General features: G+C 59.5%; 1 protein-coding gene across 1 annotated transcript; it reads right to left on the bottom strand.

The window, feature by feature from the left end:
• Nucleotides 1-1866: 1866 nt before the first annotated feature.
• On the bottom strand, nt 1867-18150 carry ISM2 (isthmin 2). Its single transcript, XM_075530749.1, has 6 exons — nt 18023-18150; nt 9993-10220; nt 8504-8858; nt 6947-7087; nt 6617-6700; nt 1867-4878 (listed from the first exon to the last, which is right to left on the bottom strand). The coding sequence occupies exons 1-6, from the start codon at nt 18134-18136 to the stop codon at nt 4361-4363; spliced, it is 1440 nt and encodes a 479-aa protein (XP_075386864.1). The 5' UTR covers nt 18137-18150; the 3' UTR covers nt 1867-4360.
• Between the last annotated feature and the right edge of the window lie 338 nt (nt 18151-18488).

Below are 18488 nucleotides of genomic sequence, written 5' to 3'. Positions count from 1 at the left end.
TCCAAGAGCCCACAGCTTGCGTTACTCAGACAGGAACCGCCACCCTGAATTTTCTAGGCCTGCTCTGCTGTGCACTATGGACCAGAGATCCAGAAAGATGACTTGACAAGGAGCCTGACCTGACTTGAATCAAATCTGCAGCCCCTCCCAGCACAGACTCCTGCACGACACAGAAAGACAAGCCCCCTCCCCGCTCTGTGGGAACGTTACCTGTTCCAGAATACCCAAGACACCTGAGTAGTGATTCTGAACACTTTAGTCCAAAGCAGCCCGTCTGAATCGATGCCTTTGGACTGTGCGGGCAGGGAACCCAGAACACTGAATGGCCGAAAGGACGAACAAACTGATCTTGGATAAAACAGCTAGAGGGGAGGCTGGTGGCTGCAGGCCCCTCAGTCCCAGCCCACTCAGTGTAGACATGCAGACAGGGAAGGACAAGGTGAGGGGTAGCCGGGGGAGTCTCGGTAAGATGGCATCACCGTTCACGCTTAAGTTTAAACATCCCCACACGGTTGGAGCAGGAAGAAGGGACCGGTCCACACCCTGTTTCACTAGGTGGCAGCGAGGCCTGCGGGCGCAAGGTGGCCAGGAGTTGGCGCTCAGTGGCGACAAGCAACGACTAAATGCACCTGGCAAAGGAGCAGTCCTGGGCAGATGCTCAGTGACAGGCTCCGGCCCGGGGCGGCCATCTGTTCCACATCTCGTTGCTCTTTTACTGACAGGGTTTTGGCTAGCCAGCCAAACTTAATAGACTATACCGAAAAAACCCAAATCAATGCATTCTAGTAGATTCTGGTTCACAGCAGAATCTAGAACTAGATTCGTAGCTAGAACTGCCCAGGTACGCTTCTTCTCAAGACTATACAGGAGAGAAAACCCCATTTGCAGAGTGGCCGCTGGTTTCGAACCGCTGGCTTGAGGTTAGCAACCCAATGCAAAACCACTACACCACACTACACCACCATCGCTCCCTCCCTCTCTCCTCCCCACCCCAGGCAAAAATAAACCAGGCTAGGACTGTTAAAATCAAACCTGTAGATTTGGTTGGCCCTCCGTTAGGATCTCCACTGTGCCACTTCGTAACACACATTACAGTGTGCCCATCTGTGAGATGGGTGGAAGCACCTCACTTGAGCCTTACAGGTGATGCGCGGGAAAGCAAATGGCGTGCTGCCTTGACTCGGAAGCCCCCGCTTCTCCATCCCACTGTTCACCAACTGCAGCTCCTCAGCCAAAGTCCCCCAGGTGCAAGAGCCGCCTGAAGGAACCCATTCAAGGCTGAGCGCCTGAGCGAGACGGGACCCAGGAATTCAGTAATCCAGGCCCCAGGTGATCTGCTGGACGAGAATGTAGTTTGAGAAGCACCTGGACAGGTGCTTAAAACAAACTAAGACAAGGAGCCAATCTGGTCCCTTCAATGGGTAATGGGGCAAAGGACCAGAAACAGTCCTCCCAGAGGCGGGGAGCGGTCAGCAGGGCCGGCAGAGCGTGCTGCTGGTTTAGGCTGTAGTTAGTGCTGCCAAGTGGATCCGACTCATGGCGACCCGGCCGAGGGCAGCAGAACTCTTCCGCAGTGGCGACCTTTCTGAAATCATCAGGCCGGAAGCTTGAGCGTTCACGCCCCGCAGGAACTCCTGCCTGCTTTCAACCCCACTCAGGCTCGACGGGACCAGTCATGCCTGAGTCCTGCTGGTATAGTGGTTGGTTACAAGTTGGGCTGCTGACTGCCAGGTTAGCAGTTTGAAGCCACCTGCCGCTCCTAGCCTCTCTTTGGGAGAGAATGAGTTGCACGAATCTTTCCGAACCTAAGAGGCGCCCTGGTGGTGCAGGGGGCCAGTGGTTGGGAGCCACCTGCTGCTTCCAGGAGAGACGGTGGTGAAACCCACCGCAGCCCAAACGAAAACCAAACCCACTGCCATGGAGTGGATGCCCACCGAGCTACCCCAAAGGGCAGGTTAGAACTGCCTCGTGAGTTTCTGAGACTTGACCCTCGAAGGGAGTAGAAAGCCTCCCTCGGAGCCACTGGTGGCTTTGAACTGCAGACCTTTCTGATCGCACTCCAGAGTCACCACTACGTCACCAGGGCTCCTTTTGTCGGCAGCAGGTGTGTCTTTTTGTTTGGGGGTTTGGTGTATAACCAGGGCCCTTTACAAGGCCAAACAGTGAAGGAAAGTTGGACAAAGCCACGTTGGCCTCTGCTCAGTGATCAGCAGAGTGCTGGGCCGGGGGGCGGGGTGCTCCTGGCATTCGGGGCAGGAACAGGAAGAGCAGAGCGACTCAGCCAGCTGTGACTGACACTGGAAGTCCCTCTCTGGTTTCACAAGCCCCTTCCTGGGCTCTCAGAGCAGCCGCTCCTCAGAGCCTGCCTTTCCTGGGCTCAGTGACCCCTCCAGGGGCACAACTCCTCACATGCAGGTGCTCTCAAAGCCTGTGGCCACCTGCACAGGGTGTCTCCCCGCCCTGCCCCCTGGGAGTCTGAATAAACACCAGTGTAGAGCTGACCTCACCCCACCCCCGGGCCAGGCCGGCCCCTTGAGGCTCCCATCTGGCCCCCTTTGTTTTAGTGTCGTCCCTCATCTGTGGCAAGATGTGATGGCAATGTGGCTGTCACTTAGCTGCGGGTTGCAGGGGGCTTCATGAGAGACGCTGTTGGGGGTGCGTTACATGTAGACCCTGCTGCCATGCCGAGCGAGGTCAGAGGGGGGGAGTGGCCGTCTTTGTGAAAGGAGGCCCTGCCATGGCCTGCACTTTACAACAAAGAGAAAGCTTCAGCCCGACAAGTCCATGTACCTGTGCCCGTGTCGGATTCCCAGACGAGAGAGCTTGTGAACGGGCTCCCAGCAGAGACCGCAGATCCGGGCCTCCTGACCCTGAATATCCATTCCAGAGGTGCCAGGGTCATTTTAGACTGGGGTCCAAGGAAGGTGTCCCCCCAGGAGTGACAGTGGTCAGAGGAGGGCACACCCATAACTAAAGCGCTGGGCAGTCCTTAAGTGCAGCCCTGGACTCACTCTGCGGACTGACCTGTGTCTGTCTGTCTGCCCGTCCCCAAACACCAGAGGGACAGTGGAATGTCCAACAAGGAGAGTGACCAAGGAAGGGTACGGCTGTCACTGGACAGGCGGCGGCCTTTCTGCTGCCCCGTGTGCCATCCCTGCAGTGGGTCCCTTGAGGGACATGACGTGGGGCCAGGCAGTGCACCTCAGACCAAAGCTTGTAAGCGGATGTGCTTCCGAGGGCAGCTCTGCCCCTCATCAGTGTGCCTGGGGCTGGCTGAGGGTGACAGACATCTCAGCCCCAGCTCTGGGGGGCTCTGCCTGCACAGGTGGCCCTGGGTGAGGTCTTCGAGGCTGTGGCCGAGGTGGCTGGCGTCTGCCCAGACTCACTGGCAACTAACTGCAGCTTCGCTTGGGTGCTTACCAACACTGCCCACGGGAGCATGGCTTGCCGACCCCCCAGGGCCTGCATGTGGTCCCGCTTCATCAGACAGACTTCTCAAATAAAGTGCTTTCTTGTGAGGACCCCAGAGGCTTTGGGGGCTATGGTCTCGGGTGAGGCCACAGAAAGGAAGGCCGAAGACAGTGGGGTGGAAGAACCATGGGGCCCATCTGGCCAGTGTGACAGCCTAGCCAGGAGCATTTACATCACGGGAAGCATCCAATGCTAAAGATCACGGCTCCTTTTCACTCCCTGAGAGCCAGCGAGGCAGTGTTCTGAGTCCACCCCAAGCCTGGCTGCTGGGACAAACTGCACTGGGCAGGGCAGAGGTGGGCTGTACAGCGAGAGGCTGCCTCACCCAGCGGCTTGACCCATCTAACCCTTGGGCCCCACTCATGGCTGCCCCCCACCGGAAAGGTGCCAGGGACTAGGGGTCCCCGCTATGCACACCACAGCCCCTCTGGGGAGGCTCCCCACAGATGAGGGATGCTGTCACTGGGGCTGGCATCAGCCTGGCAAAGGGCAGCTGTGATGAGATGAGACTGGCCCTTTGTTCCCCTAGGGCCCTCCCTCAGCTGGCTGCCATCTGAGTGAGGTGCGGCTGAGGGGAGCCAGGCTGAGGGGTTCACAGGGGCAGGGAGGCCCCACCACCACCCGTGGGGAAATGCAAGCCGAAACAAGCTCCACCTTCTCCCCAGCCCAGGCCATTTCTTAGGGCTCCTGGGGGTCTTGCTGGGCAGTGGGTTCTGATGCAGTGCATCTGGGGTAGGATGGATGCCCCTTTTTACTTCTAGCAGGGGACCACCTGGAGCGAGCGGCAGACAGACCCCGGGCGTGGCCAGCTCTCGCATGGCCATCTGGGCTGCCCCCCACCCCAGGGGGAGGGCACAGGGAAGGTCTCCAGCGGCCTGCAGCCCAGCCCTCAGTACTCCTTGGCCTCCTGCAGCTGCGCCAGGTACTCCTCCTCCGGAGGGTTGTCCGCACAGGCCCGGCCGTTGTTGGGGGGCCGCACGGCGTGGTAGCGGCTCCAGTCGCCCTTGCACAGGACCCAGGGCAGCGTGTCCACCTTGAAGTGCAGCTCTGGGGAGAAGTCGGTGCTGACCAGGGCGGGAGTGCCGGCGCCCTTGCCGCGGGTCAACAGCCGGCTGCCCTGGTCGTAGCAGCAGTGCTGGGCGGCCAGCGTGCTGCTCTCCCCCGAGAGCAGGGAGCGCAGGCAGAAGCGGGCCATGGGCCGGTACACGTCCAGGCGCTCACGGGGCCCGCTGGCGTCCCTCCACCGGAAGCTGCGGCCCTGGTGCTCGTCCTGCAGGCTCACGGCGCGGGACACGGCCTCCAGCGGGTAGGCACACGGGCAGCTGGGCAGGTCCCGAAGCACCTGGCTCAGGTACTGGGCCAGGAAGTCGCTCTTGCAATTCAGCCACTTCTCACAGCTGTCCACATCTGCAGAGGGCAGGGAAGGCCGCCCCCGCCCCCCAGGGGGAAGCAGTCAGGCCCCAGCGGGAGGTGGGGGTGCAGGCTGATCCAGGGGAGAAATTCAGAGAGAGGAGACTGAGGCCCCACCTGGGGCGAAGACAGAGCTTGGAAAGGCCTGGGGGGTGGAGGGGAGGCAGGGGCGCACAGCATCAGGCTGACAGGGAAGGGCCACCACATAGCTGAAGCCAGACAGGTGTGACTGAGACCGGCTATTGGCCAGGAGGCAGGGCCCACCGGCCACCTGTGTCACGCACTACCTCTGTGTTGCCTCTGTTATGGTTGATGGTGCTAAAAACAGACATAGCAGTGTTCGTGCACACAATTCACTGGCGTTGACGGCGTTCGCTGTGCTGTGCAGGTGCTGACCAGGTGGTGCCACCAACCTTAGGGGACACTCCTCCCCACCGGAGCAGTGTCTTTCTTGGCTCCTCCCCGCCTCCCTGAGGGGCTGAGGATGGGATCTTGGGGAAAGAGGTGGGAGGTCCGGAGGCTGGGGGCAGTCGGTCATGTTGTAGTCTTTTTACCGTAGCCCAGCGGTTCTCAACCTGTGGGTCACGACCCCTTTGAGGGTGGAACGACCCTTTCACCGGGGTCGCCCGATTCATCACAGTAGCAAATGACAGTGATGGAGTAGCAACGAAACTAATTTTATGGCTGAGGGGGGTGTCACCACCACATGAGGAACTATATTAAAGGGTAACGGCATTAGGAAGGTAGAGAGCCATTGTCCTAGCTGCCCAGTCTCAGTCTCCATGAGGCCCCTCAGGACATATGACCTGGGACAAGTTGCTCCCACTGCCCTCAGTGGGTCCCTGGGCACACTGCTCTCTGCCCGTGACTCTGGCCACACAGAACAGACAGTTCCTCTCCCTCTGCTGCCAGGCCTTTGGCCATCTCTGTGCTCAAGCGGGTTCTGTGTGTCTCTTTCCCAAACGATGTGAGCTCCTGGAGGCAGGTACCAGACCTTGGCCTTCTGGGAAACCCTAGTCCCAGGTAGGTAGGTAGGTGGGTAGATGTGTGTGTGTGTGTGTGTTGCTTCTGCATGGGGCCAGTGAGGTCTGCTGTGTGGGGTATAGGCCTCAGCCACTGGGCAGGGCTTCTGGCTGCCTTTAGGGCAAGGGTGGGGGACCTCGGCGTGTGGACAAAATCACCAACCCCAGCCAACATCCCACACCTCACCAGAGAGAAGCCTTTCAGGCCACCACATTAGGGGTGAGTTAATTAAATGACTAAATATAGCAGGCTCACTGTCACAGTGATTATTATATAGGGCCCAGGAATGATGTTCTAAATATCCAAATACCAGGGAAGAGGCTCCTTACCCTGCCTTGGGGTGTGGGTGAGACCAAGAGACGCTATCAGGTGAGTGTGCGGGGAAAACCGGCCATGTTTGGAAGTTGGGGCCCTCACCTGCTTCTGACAGACAGCCCTGCTGCCCTGTTCCCAGCCAGAGCTCCCAGGAGTCCCCAAACCATTATCATGGAGTGAGGCCAGAGTGCCCCCAAGCCATCCAACCTGCCAGGAAGGGTCCACCTACCAGATGACCACCCAGCATTGTGACTCCCACCACCCAGGCCAGACCGCCTGCCCAGTATCAGTGGCAGGCTGGGCATGGCCAGTGAACCTGGTGGGAAGGTCGAGGTTGCTGCCATCCCAACAGGGGCCTCCCCAGCCCACCCAGTCAGCACCGAAGCTCCCAACTCACCTGGGCTAAGCACGCCCGAAGCATTGTGGACCAGGGGCTGCCATCCCTCCCTGGGGAAGCCTGCTGCGTTCTCATCCACCCCACCTGTGGGAAGAGAGGCGGCTGGGTAGCTCTGTGCACCTGGGGGGAAGCTCAGCCCACCCTAAGTTCTGTGCCCACTGAGTCCAGGGCAGGCCTGGGATCAGGCAGGTCCCCCCGGCTGGACATTCCCTGCAGCCCCTTTCCCCAGCCCCACCCTTCACACTAGCTTCTAGGCCAAGTTCCTGGTGGACGGAGCCAAGGGTCTCCACCCTCCCCCACTGTGCAGACATAGGCGGGGACGCATCTCACCAGGGCAGGGGGGCAGGTCACAGGCCCGGGACTCGGTGGCGGTGCAGGCATAGCCACAGGGCCGCGTCCTCCGCTGGCTGGCACTGCCGCAGCTCCCACTGCAGGGAGACCAGGGACTCCACTCCTCGGGGGATTCATAGTCTGGGTGGGAGCAGGGAGCCGGCGGTGAGTGAGCACAGCCCACGGGGCAACTGTGCCAATTCAAAGGCAGGGCATAGTCCGTGCCACCATGTCCAGCCTAGGGGGTCACGGGTGGAAGGCAGCCCCCATCGCCCAGCTGGGTCCCTCTGTGCAGCAGACAATGGGTGCAGATGTGTTCTGGGAGGTGGCAGTAGCCCCAGCCACCATTTCCGGCCAACACTGCAGTGAGGAGGAGACGGTTCTGAGGCTGGGACTCAGCAAGGTCCAAGGTGGCCTGACCTCTGTCGGGAAAATGCTGGGCCCCCGACTTCTCTGAGCTGTAGTTTTTGCTGCTAATCAAGACCAAGGCTGGCCAGCGGCCCCGCTGCCCAAGTGAGGGACCTGACACCCTCAGCACTCGCTGGGTCCCCCCAGAAACTCCAACAGCCGATTCCCTCCTTGCCTCCTGGTGGCCCGAGCAGGCCAGCACCGAGAGTTTAAGTGGCATTCTCCAGTAAATATTGGGCTGCTAACTGCAAAGTCAATGGTTCAAAGCCCCCGCTGATCCTCAGGAGAGAGTTTGAGGCTGTCTGATTCCATCAAGAGTTGCAGCCTTGGAAACTTCACGAGGGTCTCTGTGAGTCAGAGCTGCCTCCGTGCCAGTGGGTTTGGGTTTTGGCGATGGGAGGAAAGCTCAGTGTCCTGAAAATTGTGTTCGTTGGCTTTTTGCTTTTCCTTCCCATGGTGGTGTGGCAAAGCCCGCCTGACTTGGTCATAAACACAGACCCCGTAGGCCGAAGAGGAGGCAAACACACGGCTGCCGTGGTGCCAGAAGCAGGCATGCGTGACATGTATACTGCCACGTGCATGAAACCCAGAGAAAATCGGAACCACAACACATGTCACTAAAACCAGCACCCCTGGGGGTGCTGGCAAGCTTGGGGTGATCGCGTCTGTGCGTCACGGTGCTGTTTCTGAATCCCGGGCTCAGAAACTACGTCCACTGTGTGCCCCTGAACTCTACGTCTGAACTCACTAAGCTGGCTCCACCCCCACTCCCCATCACAGAGGCAGGAGGTGACGCACAGAGAGGTAAGTGACTTGCCCAAGGTCACAAAGGACACTAGGAAGCTGCAGATGCAGGATTCAAACCCACAAAGCCTGCAAACAGGGATGCAATTTGTAGCTCTCCGCGGTTAGAAAGTAGGTGTAAGAGCTCTGTCTGGATCACAGGCTCAAAGGTTTCGGAAGACAGACTTTGCCTGCTCCGGGGTATGGCTTCGATTTTGAAGAGGATGAGGGTGTTTGCACAGGGCCCCAGCTCCCCACTTCCTTCCCCAGCTGCCCCTCCCGGGAAAACCCTCAACGGTACCCCATCCCATTTCTACTCAGGGTCTCAAGGGGCAGCGGCCTGGGATGCCCACATGGGGCACTCACCATAGCTGTCCGTCTTCTTGAAGGCCCAGTCCCCGGGGCCCAGCCAGCCCTGGTCCCAGTCGCCTGTGGCCCCACTGAACCCAGGTTCGTCTCCATCTTTCTCAGCTTCCTCTTCGCTGCCCTCCTGGTCCTCGCCCTCGCTGTATTCTGCAGTGTAGTCCTCCTCCTCCTCCTCTCCTTCCTCCTTCTCCAGGGCTCTTCCCTCCTCGCCCTCCAGGTGGCCCCAAAAGAGGGGCCAGAAGATCTCCTTGGCAGGAAGCCAGCTGGGGGCGCCCTGGGCCCAGCGGGTGCTGGATTCTGCCCGCAGGTCCATCTCAACCTCGGCCTGCGGGTCCTCCACCACCTCGATGGTCACCTGCAGGGGCAGACGCCGGGCTGCAGTGAGGACGGGCACGGAGCCGGACTCCAGAGACGGGGGGCGGGCAGCAGGAGGGACCTGTTTTCCTGGCCTACCAGGCCCCACCCCTGATAGGACTGCACTGGCCTGGGTGGGGCTGGGCACACTGGCTCTAACACATAGCCACGGGTTGCAGAAGGCATGGGAGTGGGGATAATTGGGTGTGGAACCCGGGCCCACCGGATGGGGGTGGCTTCAGGGGCCCTCAGAGGAGCCACACTGAGCGTCCATCTTGTCATCTGTTGAGAAGGAACATGAGAGCAGGGGGCCTCGAATGGCCACGGCTGCCCCAAGGTGCTGTGTTCCTTGGCTGCATTTATAGACGGAAAATTACATCCCGAGCCGCACAAACTCTCTTACTGGGGCTACGGTAACGTCATAGGAAGCCACTGCACTGAATGTGGAAAACAGAAACATGACGAACATGAAAATCACCTACACTTCCATCCCTGACAGCATCTGGACGGGCAATCTTCCAGAGAGAGAGGGGGGACACAGAGCAGTTAGACTCTGTTCTCACTGCCATCAGGACAGTGGCAACCCCACAGACAGCCTTATGTCCCTGTGGGTGTCCAAGGCTATAAATCTTTATGGGAGCAGAGAACCTCATCTCCAATGGAGCGGCTGGGGAGTTTGAACTGCTGACCTTGTGGTTAGAAGCCCAACGACACCAAGAGGGTCACTACTCCTAATCCACTGCTCCACCGGGGCCCTTTCCTCTGTCCTGAGGCCACTGGAGGTCAGACTCAACTCAAGGTCAGTGGGGTGCACACACGTACACTGTCACATCTGTGTACAGGAATATACTCATGTACCTATACACACGCACACATTCACATGCATGCGTATACAGATTCGTGTACATATACACACATACACACAGATCTCGAGGCCTTTCCAGGTTCCCAGACCTCCGGCAGCTCAAGGCAGCGCTGCAGGTGGGTGCTGGCCCCGCCCCGCCACCCCGGCCTGTGCCGCAGTCCAGGAAGCAGTGCTGTGCCCACAGTCCCCCAGGGAGGGTGCAGAGACAAGTCCTCCTGGAACACAGCCCACTCAGTCGGCCCCTCCCAGGTACCCTTCCGTGGCTCTCACCTGGATGTTAGGGTTCGGGGCACTGAAGTCTGTGTTGGCCAATCCGGGCAGCTTCTGCAGCTCCAGCAGTAAGGAGGTACCCTCCAGGGCCCGCAGGGGAGTGGCCTCGCCTGGGGCTAGGGATGCTGACTCAGTGGGGGCCTGGCGCCCATGTCGGGGAGATCCTACCTGGAGGAGCAGCGGGGTCTCCTCTTTCTTGGGAGGCCCGGGATCTGGGGAGGCCAACACCTGAGGGAAAGGGAGCAGAAATGAGGGGTGACAGGTCTGAGCTCACCCTGTGTGGACTCCGAAAAGGTGGGGTGCTTAGGGCTTTCTGAAGCGGCTCCCAAACTCTGCCCGTGCCTTCAGCCCCTGCGGGTCTGGCACAAGCACCACCTGCTTCAGTGCCTAAGAGCCGGCAGGTCCCGGCCAGCCGTGTCCTGCATCCACCGCGCTTGGACACAGGACGCCGCCGCAGGAGGTAGACATGTGAGGTGTAAACCTAGATGTCTTCAATGCTCTCAGTTGCCAGGTGTGGAAACTGAGCCTCGAGAGGGGCAGGGTGGTTTGAGTTGGTGAAGGGTGTGCTACCAAATTGCCGGGGTGCAGACCACCTGCCTGAGCATGCTCAGGGCCCTCACGAGCCAGGGCAGAAAGCAGGTGAGAATCCCCTGCCAGCTGGCCCCGCCCAAGCTGCCAGCCCCACTGTACAGAGGATGGACATCAGGCCCAGAGGGACCAAGTAACTGGCCTCGGGGCCCACAGTGGGTGGAAGAGCCAAATCTGAACCAGGCAGCTGGGCCAGAGCCCAAGCTCTAAACCATCCTGTGACAAGCTCCAGGAGCCAAGGCCAAGTGCCCGTCACAAACAGGGCCTACTCAGGCTAGTGTCCGCTCCTACCCTCTCTTCTCCCCAGGCTGGAAAAGAGATGCCGAATCCTCTGCCCCCAGATGGTTGGCTCCGAGGCTCCCACAAAGCCTCCCCCGGGCCCGCTGCCCATGGCTGAGTCAAATGCCCAGGAATGGGTGGCAGGTGAGTAAGGGAGGGGCTCACCCTCAACAACCCAAAGACCTCAGGGCTCCCACCTGATTCTCCAAAGGGCCTGCCTGGCACAGAGACGTCACTTTGGTGTGGCTGCACTCTGCCCACATCCCTGGGCACAGAGACAGCGGCACCTGCAGGCACCCGGGTCTTGGACCTTTCTGGCTGACCTGGGCGGCAGCACCTTATGGCGGCTGGGTGTGCCTCTGGCTAGGTGCCGGGGTCCACAGTGGTCCCAGAGCAAGTGTCCTCACCTGGGGATGCCTGGCAGAATCTCGAGACACCTCTGGTTGCCAGGACTGGAAGTGATTGGTGGTGGGGTGTGTATGTGTGTGTTTTGTGTGTGTGTGGGGGGGGTGGTGGTTACTGTCATCTAGTAGGTATTTAGCAGCGATGCTGTCTGACCCGTTCACCTGTGACTTTGTTGGAAATCAGGTTTCTGAAGATCTAGTGGAGAAAAGTGGACCCTAAACAGGTGTGACTGGTGTCCTGACAGAAAAGGAAGCACAGAGGCACAGAGGGCAGCCAGCCGGCCATGTGAAGACAGAGGCAGAGACTGAGGGGGTGCAGCCCACGGAGGCCTGGGGCCACCAGGAGCAAGTGACAGGAGAGGACAAATTTCTGTGGCTCTCAGCCACCCGGGGTGTGGCACTTGGTTAGGGCAACCCCAGAAAACGAATCCAAAATCCACACGGGCGGGGAAGCCAGAACCACTATTGTCACCACCTCAAAGGCCACCACAGGTGCCAGGTGTGGTCTGAGCCCCTCCCCACCTGGGCCACGTCCTCTGACTAGAAAGTTAGCTCCATACAGGCAGGGGTCTGCGTCCGCCCTGTCCGTGCGATGCCACTGTGCTGAGCCTTGGCGCAGCGCAGAAGTTCGACAGGCCCCTGCTGAGCAAACACCTGCGTGCTGCTGCTGAGACGGAAGAGCCCTGGAGGTGAGGTGGTCATAGTGTGCTGCTAACCGCAAAGTCAGCAGTTCGAAACCGTGAGCTGCTCCACAGGAGAAAGACGGGGCTTTCTACTCCCCCAAAGAGCTACAGTCTCAGAAACCCAGCGGGCACTTCTATCCTGCTCTCAGGGTCCCTATGAGTCGCCATCAACTTGAAGGCAGTGAGTCTGGGCTTTTTCCAGCTGGCATGGCTGTGGAGTGACAGTGGCTGTTAAAGAGGATGTGTGGAGGCTCAGGGAGTCTAAGGGGTACATGCGAGGTCTCAGAGGCTACCTACAGAAGTCCAAGCTCAGCTCTGCTGGTCTCAGTGGCTATGCGTGTGTACACACTCCTGACAATGACCCCTTACAGGCGACCAGCCTCTGAACTCCCCAAACCCTCCACCTTCACCACCGGGTTGACGCGTGGCAGGGCGCAGGCTCTGGGTCACACGACTTGGGGTTGGCTCCCACCTGACACGTGGGAGCTGCGTGTCCTTGGACTGCCCCATCTGCCTTACTTGCCTCCCCTGTTAGTTCAGGAAGCGCAGGCCCTGTGTTGGTTCTGCCCCTCATATTCAGGCCTGAAGACCTCCTGCCACCCCCACCCCCACTGACCTAGATTCTCAGGGCAAGTGAAATGTGAATCCCCATGATTCCTGTGATGAGACGAAGCTCATTCCCAGGGTCAGGATGCCTCTCCTGGTCCACAGGCCCTTGGTCGCCTGCCCCAACACCAACTGTTAAGCTCACACGAGGAGGTCACTCATCCAAAGGCCATGGGAATGGCTTCCAAAGGCCATGGGAAACTGGAATTCAGACAGTAACTGAAATAATAGTCCCTGGGGGCATAAAAGAGGAGGGTGGGGGAAATGGGACGTCAACACCGATGTGGATAAGAAGGAAGAAATGTTTCCAAGTTGATCGTGGTGACGATTGTACAACCCTTCCTAATATGATGAAACCACTGAATTGTAAGATGTGTTCATTCTGGCTCAATAAAACTAACGTTTAAAAAACCCCTCCCCTCCTCCCCCCCACCCCCCACACAGGCGAGCCTGGCATTTTCCCATGAACTCGAGGAAGCCCCTGGTATATTCCAAGATGCAGTCCCTCCATAGCTAGCGCTCTCTCTCTCTCTCTCTCTCTCTCTCTCTCTCTCTCTCTCTCTCTCTCTCTCTCTCTCTCTCTCTCTCTCTCTCTCACACACACACACACACACACACACACACACACACACACACTCCCCTCGGCCATATGTTTCCAGTTAGCATAACAGAGTCCCGATGCCATAGCCCCCCAGTGCCCGCCCGCCTGCTTGCTAACCTGTTCCAGCCCCCTTTGAACACCCCTTCCCCTCGGTGCCTCAGGGGTCGGGAACTTGTTCCAGATAATGAAATCCAGCTGCAGGTGCCAGCAGAGCCGCCCCACCCAGCCCAGCTGCTCTGCCCCAGGCCCATCCAGAGCCAGGCGGGCCCTAAGAGTGGCTGGGGACCCCCATGGAGGGCACCTCCCTAGCCAGCCTGATGAAGGGAGCAGACCCTACAGACCGGATTATAAATCTTCTCACCGCCCATCCCCCACCCCACCCCACCCCCCCCCCCCGCACCAGCTCCTCGTGGTCAGGAAAGCACACCTTCCCAGTCCCACCGCCAGAGTCAGCTTGGCTCAAGGGCTTGCCACCCAGTCGGCCCCCTCCGGCTGCCTTCTTGCCAGTCTTACAGAGGCCTGGCACTGGGCCCACTCACTGATCTTCCAGTCTGCTGGGCAGCCTGGACTTACAGACGGGGACAGCATGAGCCTCACTTCCCAGGTGAGGCAACCAAGGGCCAGAGAGGGGAAGGAACTTGCTCGGGTCACAAAGCTGGGAGCTAGCAGAGCTGGGTGCCACTCACAGGTGGCCTGGTTGGGGAGTCTCCTAACCCTGGGATTGGCTCCCTCCTGGCACTCTGTGTCGTGGGGAGGGAACAGAACCTCAAACAAGCCCTTCTACCTCGCACCTCCATCCTTCACTGTGCGGTGAGTCGTTCCCATCCTGCCTCTCCCCTGCCCCCAGCTCTCGGGGGTCCTGCAGCTTCTGCAATGTAAAGAATGGCCTTGAGGGCGAACAACAGGTCTGGTGCGGAGGTGCCCAGGTACGGGAGGTTAGCAGTCACCGCATCAGCTTTGGCGGCACGCAGAAGTGGGCCCAGTTCCCCACCTGACTGACACTCATGCACTGTTTGGGCCAGAAAGACCCAACCAAAGAAAGTCAAGACAACAACAAAAACACCGCCTCAGATCTGACTCACAGGGACACTGCACAGGGTCTGTATGGAAGCCGGCAGCCTCAAGTTTCTTCCATGAAGCAGCTGGTGGGTTCCAACCGGCCAACCTTGGAGTTAGCAGTCCAAAGCTTGCCTGACCCTCCACTGTCAGGAAAGCACCTTTGTCTCAGTGCCACCTTCCTGGCAGCAGGCACCTTTCAACCCACCCCATCCTCCTGCCATCCCAGCACTGCTCCCGAGGCACCTGCCCAGCCACCTGCCCAACCACCTGCCCAACCACCCAGCCATATCTGTAGTCTGTATGCTGATTAAGCCCCCATGGAGTCAGAGAGTTAATGGCCGCCACCTCCAGGCCTGGCCTCTCCCCCCCAACCCCCTGCTCCCTCATTCTTCTTCACTGGCAGGGCATCCCATCGACTTGGCTCACAGCACCTCTACAGGACAGCGAAGAACTGCCCGTGAGGTCTCCAGGGCTGTACATCTTTCTGGGAGCAGATGCCCCAGCTTTCTCCCATGGGGAGGCCCGTCTGCTCTGCCCCAGGCCCATCCACAGAGCCAGGCGGGCTGATGGGCTTGTGCAGTCGACCTCTCTATCCACTGCCACGTGCTCCACCATCTGCGCCACCAACACAAACCATATTCTCCTACATCACTTGCTTCACATTCTGCGGGGCTCTGTGTCGGGCGCATATGCATTTGCATCGTTACCTCCTCTCGATGAGCTGATTTGTTTATCACTGCATAATGCTCCTCTTTCTCTCTTAGAACGGAGTTTAACATCTATTTTGGATGATGTGAATACCGCCACCCCGAGAAGGAGGCGGTGTCCCGAGGACCCGCTTGTAGGCTTACAGCCATAAATGTTTCCCTCCGTCAGAGAGAGGCGGCCTCACTCAACAACTTGAGATGCCAGGGAGATGCCAGGAAGAGAAGAGCACACGGGCCAATTCCCGCCCAGGCCATGCGGCTGCTCCCGCGGGTGTCCAAGAAGCTGACAGAGGCAGGAAGCCCCGGGCAGAGCAGAGCAGAGACCAGAGACGAGACAGGGCTGGGTCATGCGGAGCCTTCCCAGTACCCACCAGCAGCCTGCCAGCCCCTTATAAGGACGTCGCCACCCGTGTGCTTCTCTGAAGCCATTGTAGTGTCCAAGTAAACTGAGGCTCAGCAACAGCCTTGCCCAGGGCAGGGGGTGACTAATGATGGTTTTCAAAGACCTAGGATGGGCTAGTGGAGGCACAGCAGGCAAAGATGGATAAACGGTTCCCCGCAGAGCTGCTGAGCACAGACCCAACTCTCAATCCTAGTCAGACTCGCTTTCTCTGTGCCTCGATGGCCCCATCTGTAAAATGGGAACCAAAATACTGGGCCATGGAAATGGCAGCAGATCAACGAACGTGCATCCACGCTGCCAGGCCCCCCTCCAGTCTCTGTACCCCCGGAGATCCGGGAGGACCCATGTCCTGTTGCTTCTTCCTAATGGCCTTAGGGCCGGCCACTTACCACTTACACATCACCAAGTGCCCAGAACCTGCAGTCTCAGCCGGATTCCTCAACTAGCAGCGCTGGTGTTAGGGTGGCGTCCAAACCGATCCCACAGGCTCCTGGAACAAGGCTAGTGCTGGATGGCCCTCACTTTCAATGCGAGGCAATGGTTCCAGGTGAGTGGCCCATGTGGTAATGACCAGCTCGGGTCAGAACCTGGCGCCGGCTCGGCTGTGTCTCCATGGCACTGATTTTCTGAGGGTGCGGTGCCAGGCCCTGGGCCCCGGCTGGCTATGCCTTCGGCTCTGAAATGACTTGTCCTCTAGGGCTTGTCTCAATGGGGGTAGGTTTGGCAAACATTTTTTTTTTAAGCCACTACAAAGCGCTAAACCCTTTATAGAAATCCCTTATGGCGAAGAGTGCTAGAAGTGAAACAAAGTTAATTAATTTTACTGCTGCTGCCATTTCCACTTAGGAGGTGGCTCTGGCCTCTGGCGTTGTCCATGGAAATGGTCTGGAAGAGGTGTGGGTGGAGAAGCGGGCAGGCTGAAAGGGTACCCCAGAGATGCTTCCAGAGGTCAGGCCTGTTTGTGTGTGACTATACTTCTGGGAAGAGGCCAGGGAGGGGGCTCAAGGTCCTACCACACGCAGGACAGTCCCCCAAACAAAAAATGACAGAACTCACTGATTGAGAAACTGGTCTACAGCATGCATTCTCACCCGACCCCTAAAAATCAAACCGACAAAGACTACCATGGTTGCAGGGTGGATTCTGACGCACTGCGACCCTTCAAGATGAGCAGAGTCCAGTCAGTCTCTCGGGGCTCCAAGGTTGTAAATCTTTTGGGGAGCAGACCACCTCATTTTCCCCCCCCATGGAGAAGTTTGGTTGGTTTGAACTGCCCCCCTTTTTGGTTAGCAGCCAAGTACTTCCATGTATTCTCAACAGGGGTGAAAATTGGATATTGGGGGAGGAGGTTTGTGACACTCCAAAGAGATGCAGCACATAAAGAGTTAAACAGTAGATCTGTGGCATTAACATTCACTGGGGTAGGTGGGTAGCTGAGGGGCTCTGGAGGCTCCTTGTCATTGTCCTTGCTTTGGTTAGCCACGGGGTGGGAGGGAGCTGGCCCTAACCCAGGATGATCCCACACACAAGATACAAGGAAAGCCTGCCTATTTTTGGAAGTAGATGGCCAGGCCTTTCTCCCGAGTCTGTTTTAGCCGGGAAGCCTGTTCAGCACCTGACAGATGGGTTTGGGCTGCACGGGTCCTGCATTGGCCACAAGGAAGGGAAGAGTTCTACCGATGAACCACCAATAACCTTAACCCCCCCCCCCCAACACAAACCCCAGCCATTGATTGTGACTCATAGCCAACCCCACAGAGCTTAGCAGAACTGGCTCCTCCTTAGGGGTTTAAATCTTTATTGCAGCAGACAGCTGGTAACCCGCAACACCCCCAGAGCACCTCCAAGGTTCCTTGGCAGGTGCTAATGAAAAGAGGGGGAAACACTGTCCACAGCCAGCTGCCTTCCTCTGGATTGTGCAGGGAGTCCTGCACTACAGCACGGGGCCCAGCTCTCCAAGCGCCTCAAAAAAATGGAGGCAAGACTTCCCCCTAGCTCGGCGCAGGGAGAACCCGGGACCCAGAACCACCTGTCACACAGCCCCGTGGCTTCATCCCCATGGTCAAGAACGTCCACCGCAATCCAAGGGGACAGGCTGGGCTGTTGAAGCCTAGTGATGTCTGGCCTGGGTTCCGCAGACCTCTCCTGACCCACTCCTCTGAGATCCCCAACGCCCACCCCCACCCCGAGGCCAGCATCCTCCTACTGGGTAAGGAGTGCATCCCCCAGCTCCTGAAGGGCGGCGAGGCCAGTCCTCCACCGGGCCCTGTTGCCTGCTTTTCCATGAACAAAGTAATCTCAAAGTTCCTTCCTGATGGCCTCGTCTTGCCTCAGTTTACCCCTGAAGGGGCTGGAATCCTTGGCGGATTTCAATTTAAGAGGCTGTCCCACCGGCTCGCCGGTTGACTATGCCAATCTCTCCGGCAAACCCGCAGCAGCCGCAGCGGGCCACTCACTCCACGGAGTGCCGCGGTCCCCTCCGCTAGGGACGGCTGCAGGAGCCGACTGCTCAGGGCGGCGAGCAGGGTGCGCGGCTGCTGCTCCCAGCTGCCGACCTACTTTCCGCGCCCCAGCCGGGAAGCTCTCCCCGGACGCACCCGCGCGGCCCAGTGGGGTTCCCGGAGACCCCCGATCGGGGGCAGGGCGTCCGGCCTGCCCGCGCCCCTCGCCCTCGGGCGGTCGTGCCGCGTCCCGGCTCACCTCGGGCGGGCTCGTGGGGCTCCGGGGGCGGGCTCCGGGTTCCCGCGGCGTCCTCAGCGGGAGCCCGCGCCCGGCGGCCAGCAGCGCGGCCAGCAACAGCGCGCCCCGGAGCATCGCTCCCTCCGGCCGCTCCGCCCGCGCCTCCGCTCCGCGCGCCCGCGGCCGGGTCTGCAGGCCGGCCGCGCCCCCTCGGGGGCGGGGAGCGGGGTCCCGGGCGGGGGCGGGGCGGGGCGGGCGGCTCTCCGGGTCAGCGCCCCTGGGTGTCCCCCGCCCTCCCAGGACGGGTGGCCGTCTTGGCCCAGCGGGCGGCTCCCTTTGATCCAGCTGCCTCCCCGCCGCAGCCCCAAGCGAATTCCTAGAAGTTGCAGCTCTTGGGTTGGCACGCTCCGGCCTGACTCCCCGCGACTCCTGCGGGGGCTCCAGAGCCCGGCGCCACCCGTGCCGCCTGGAGGGCGCTCCGTGTCCC

The sequence above is a fragment of the Tenrec ecaudatus genome, chromosome 14 (assembly GCF_050624435.1).
Source record: "Tenrec ecaudatus isolate mTenEca1 chromosome 14, mTenEca1.hap1, whole genome shotgun sequence".
NCBI lineage: Eukaryota > Metazoa > Chordata > Mammalia > Afrosoricida > Tenrecidae > Tenrec > Tenrec ecaudatus.
This window is presented reverse-complemented; position numbering and strand designations above follow the sequence as displayed.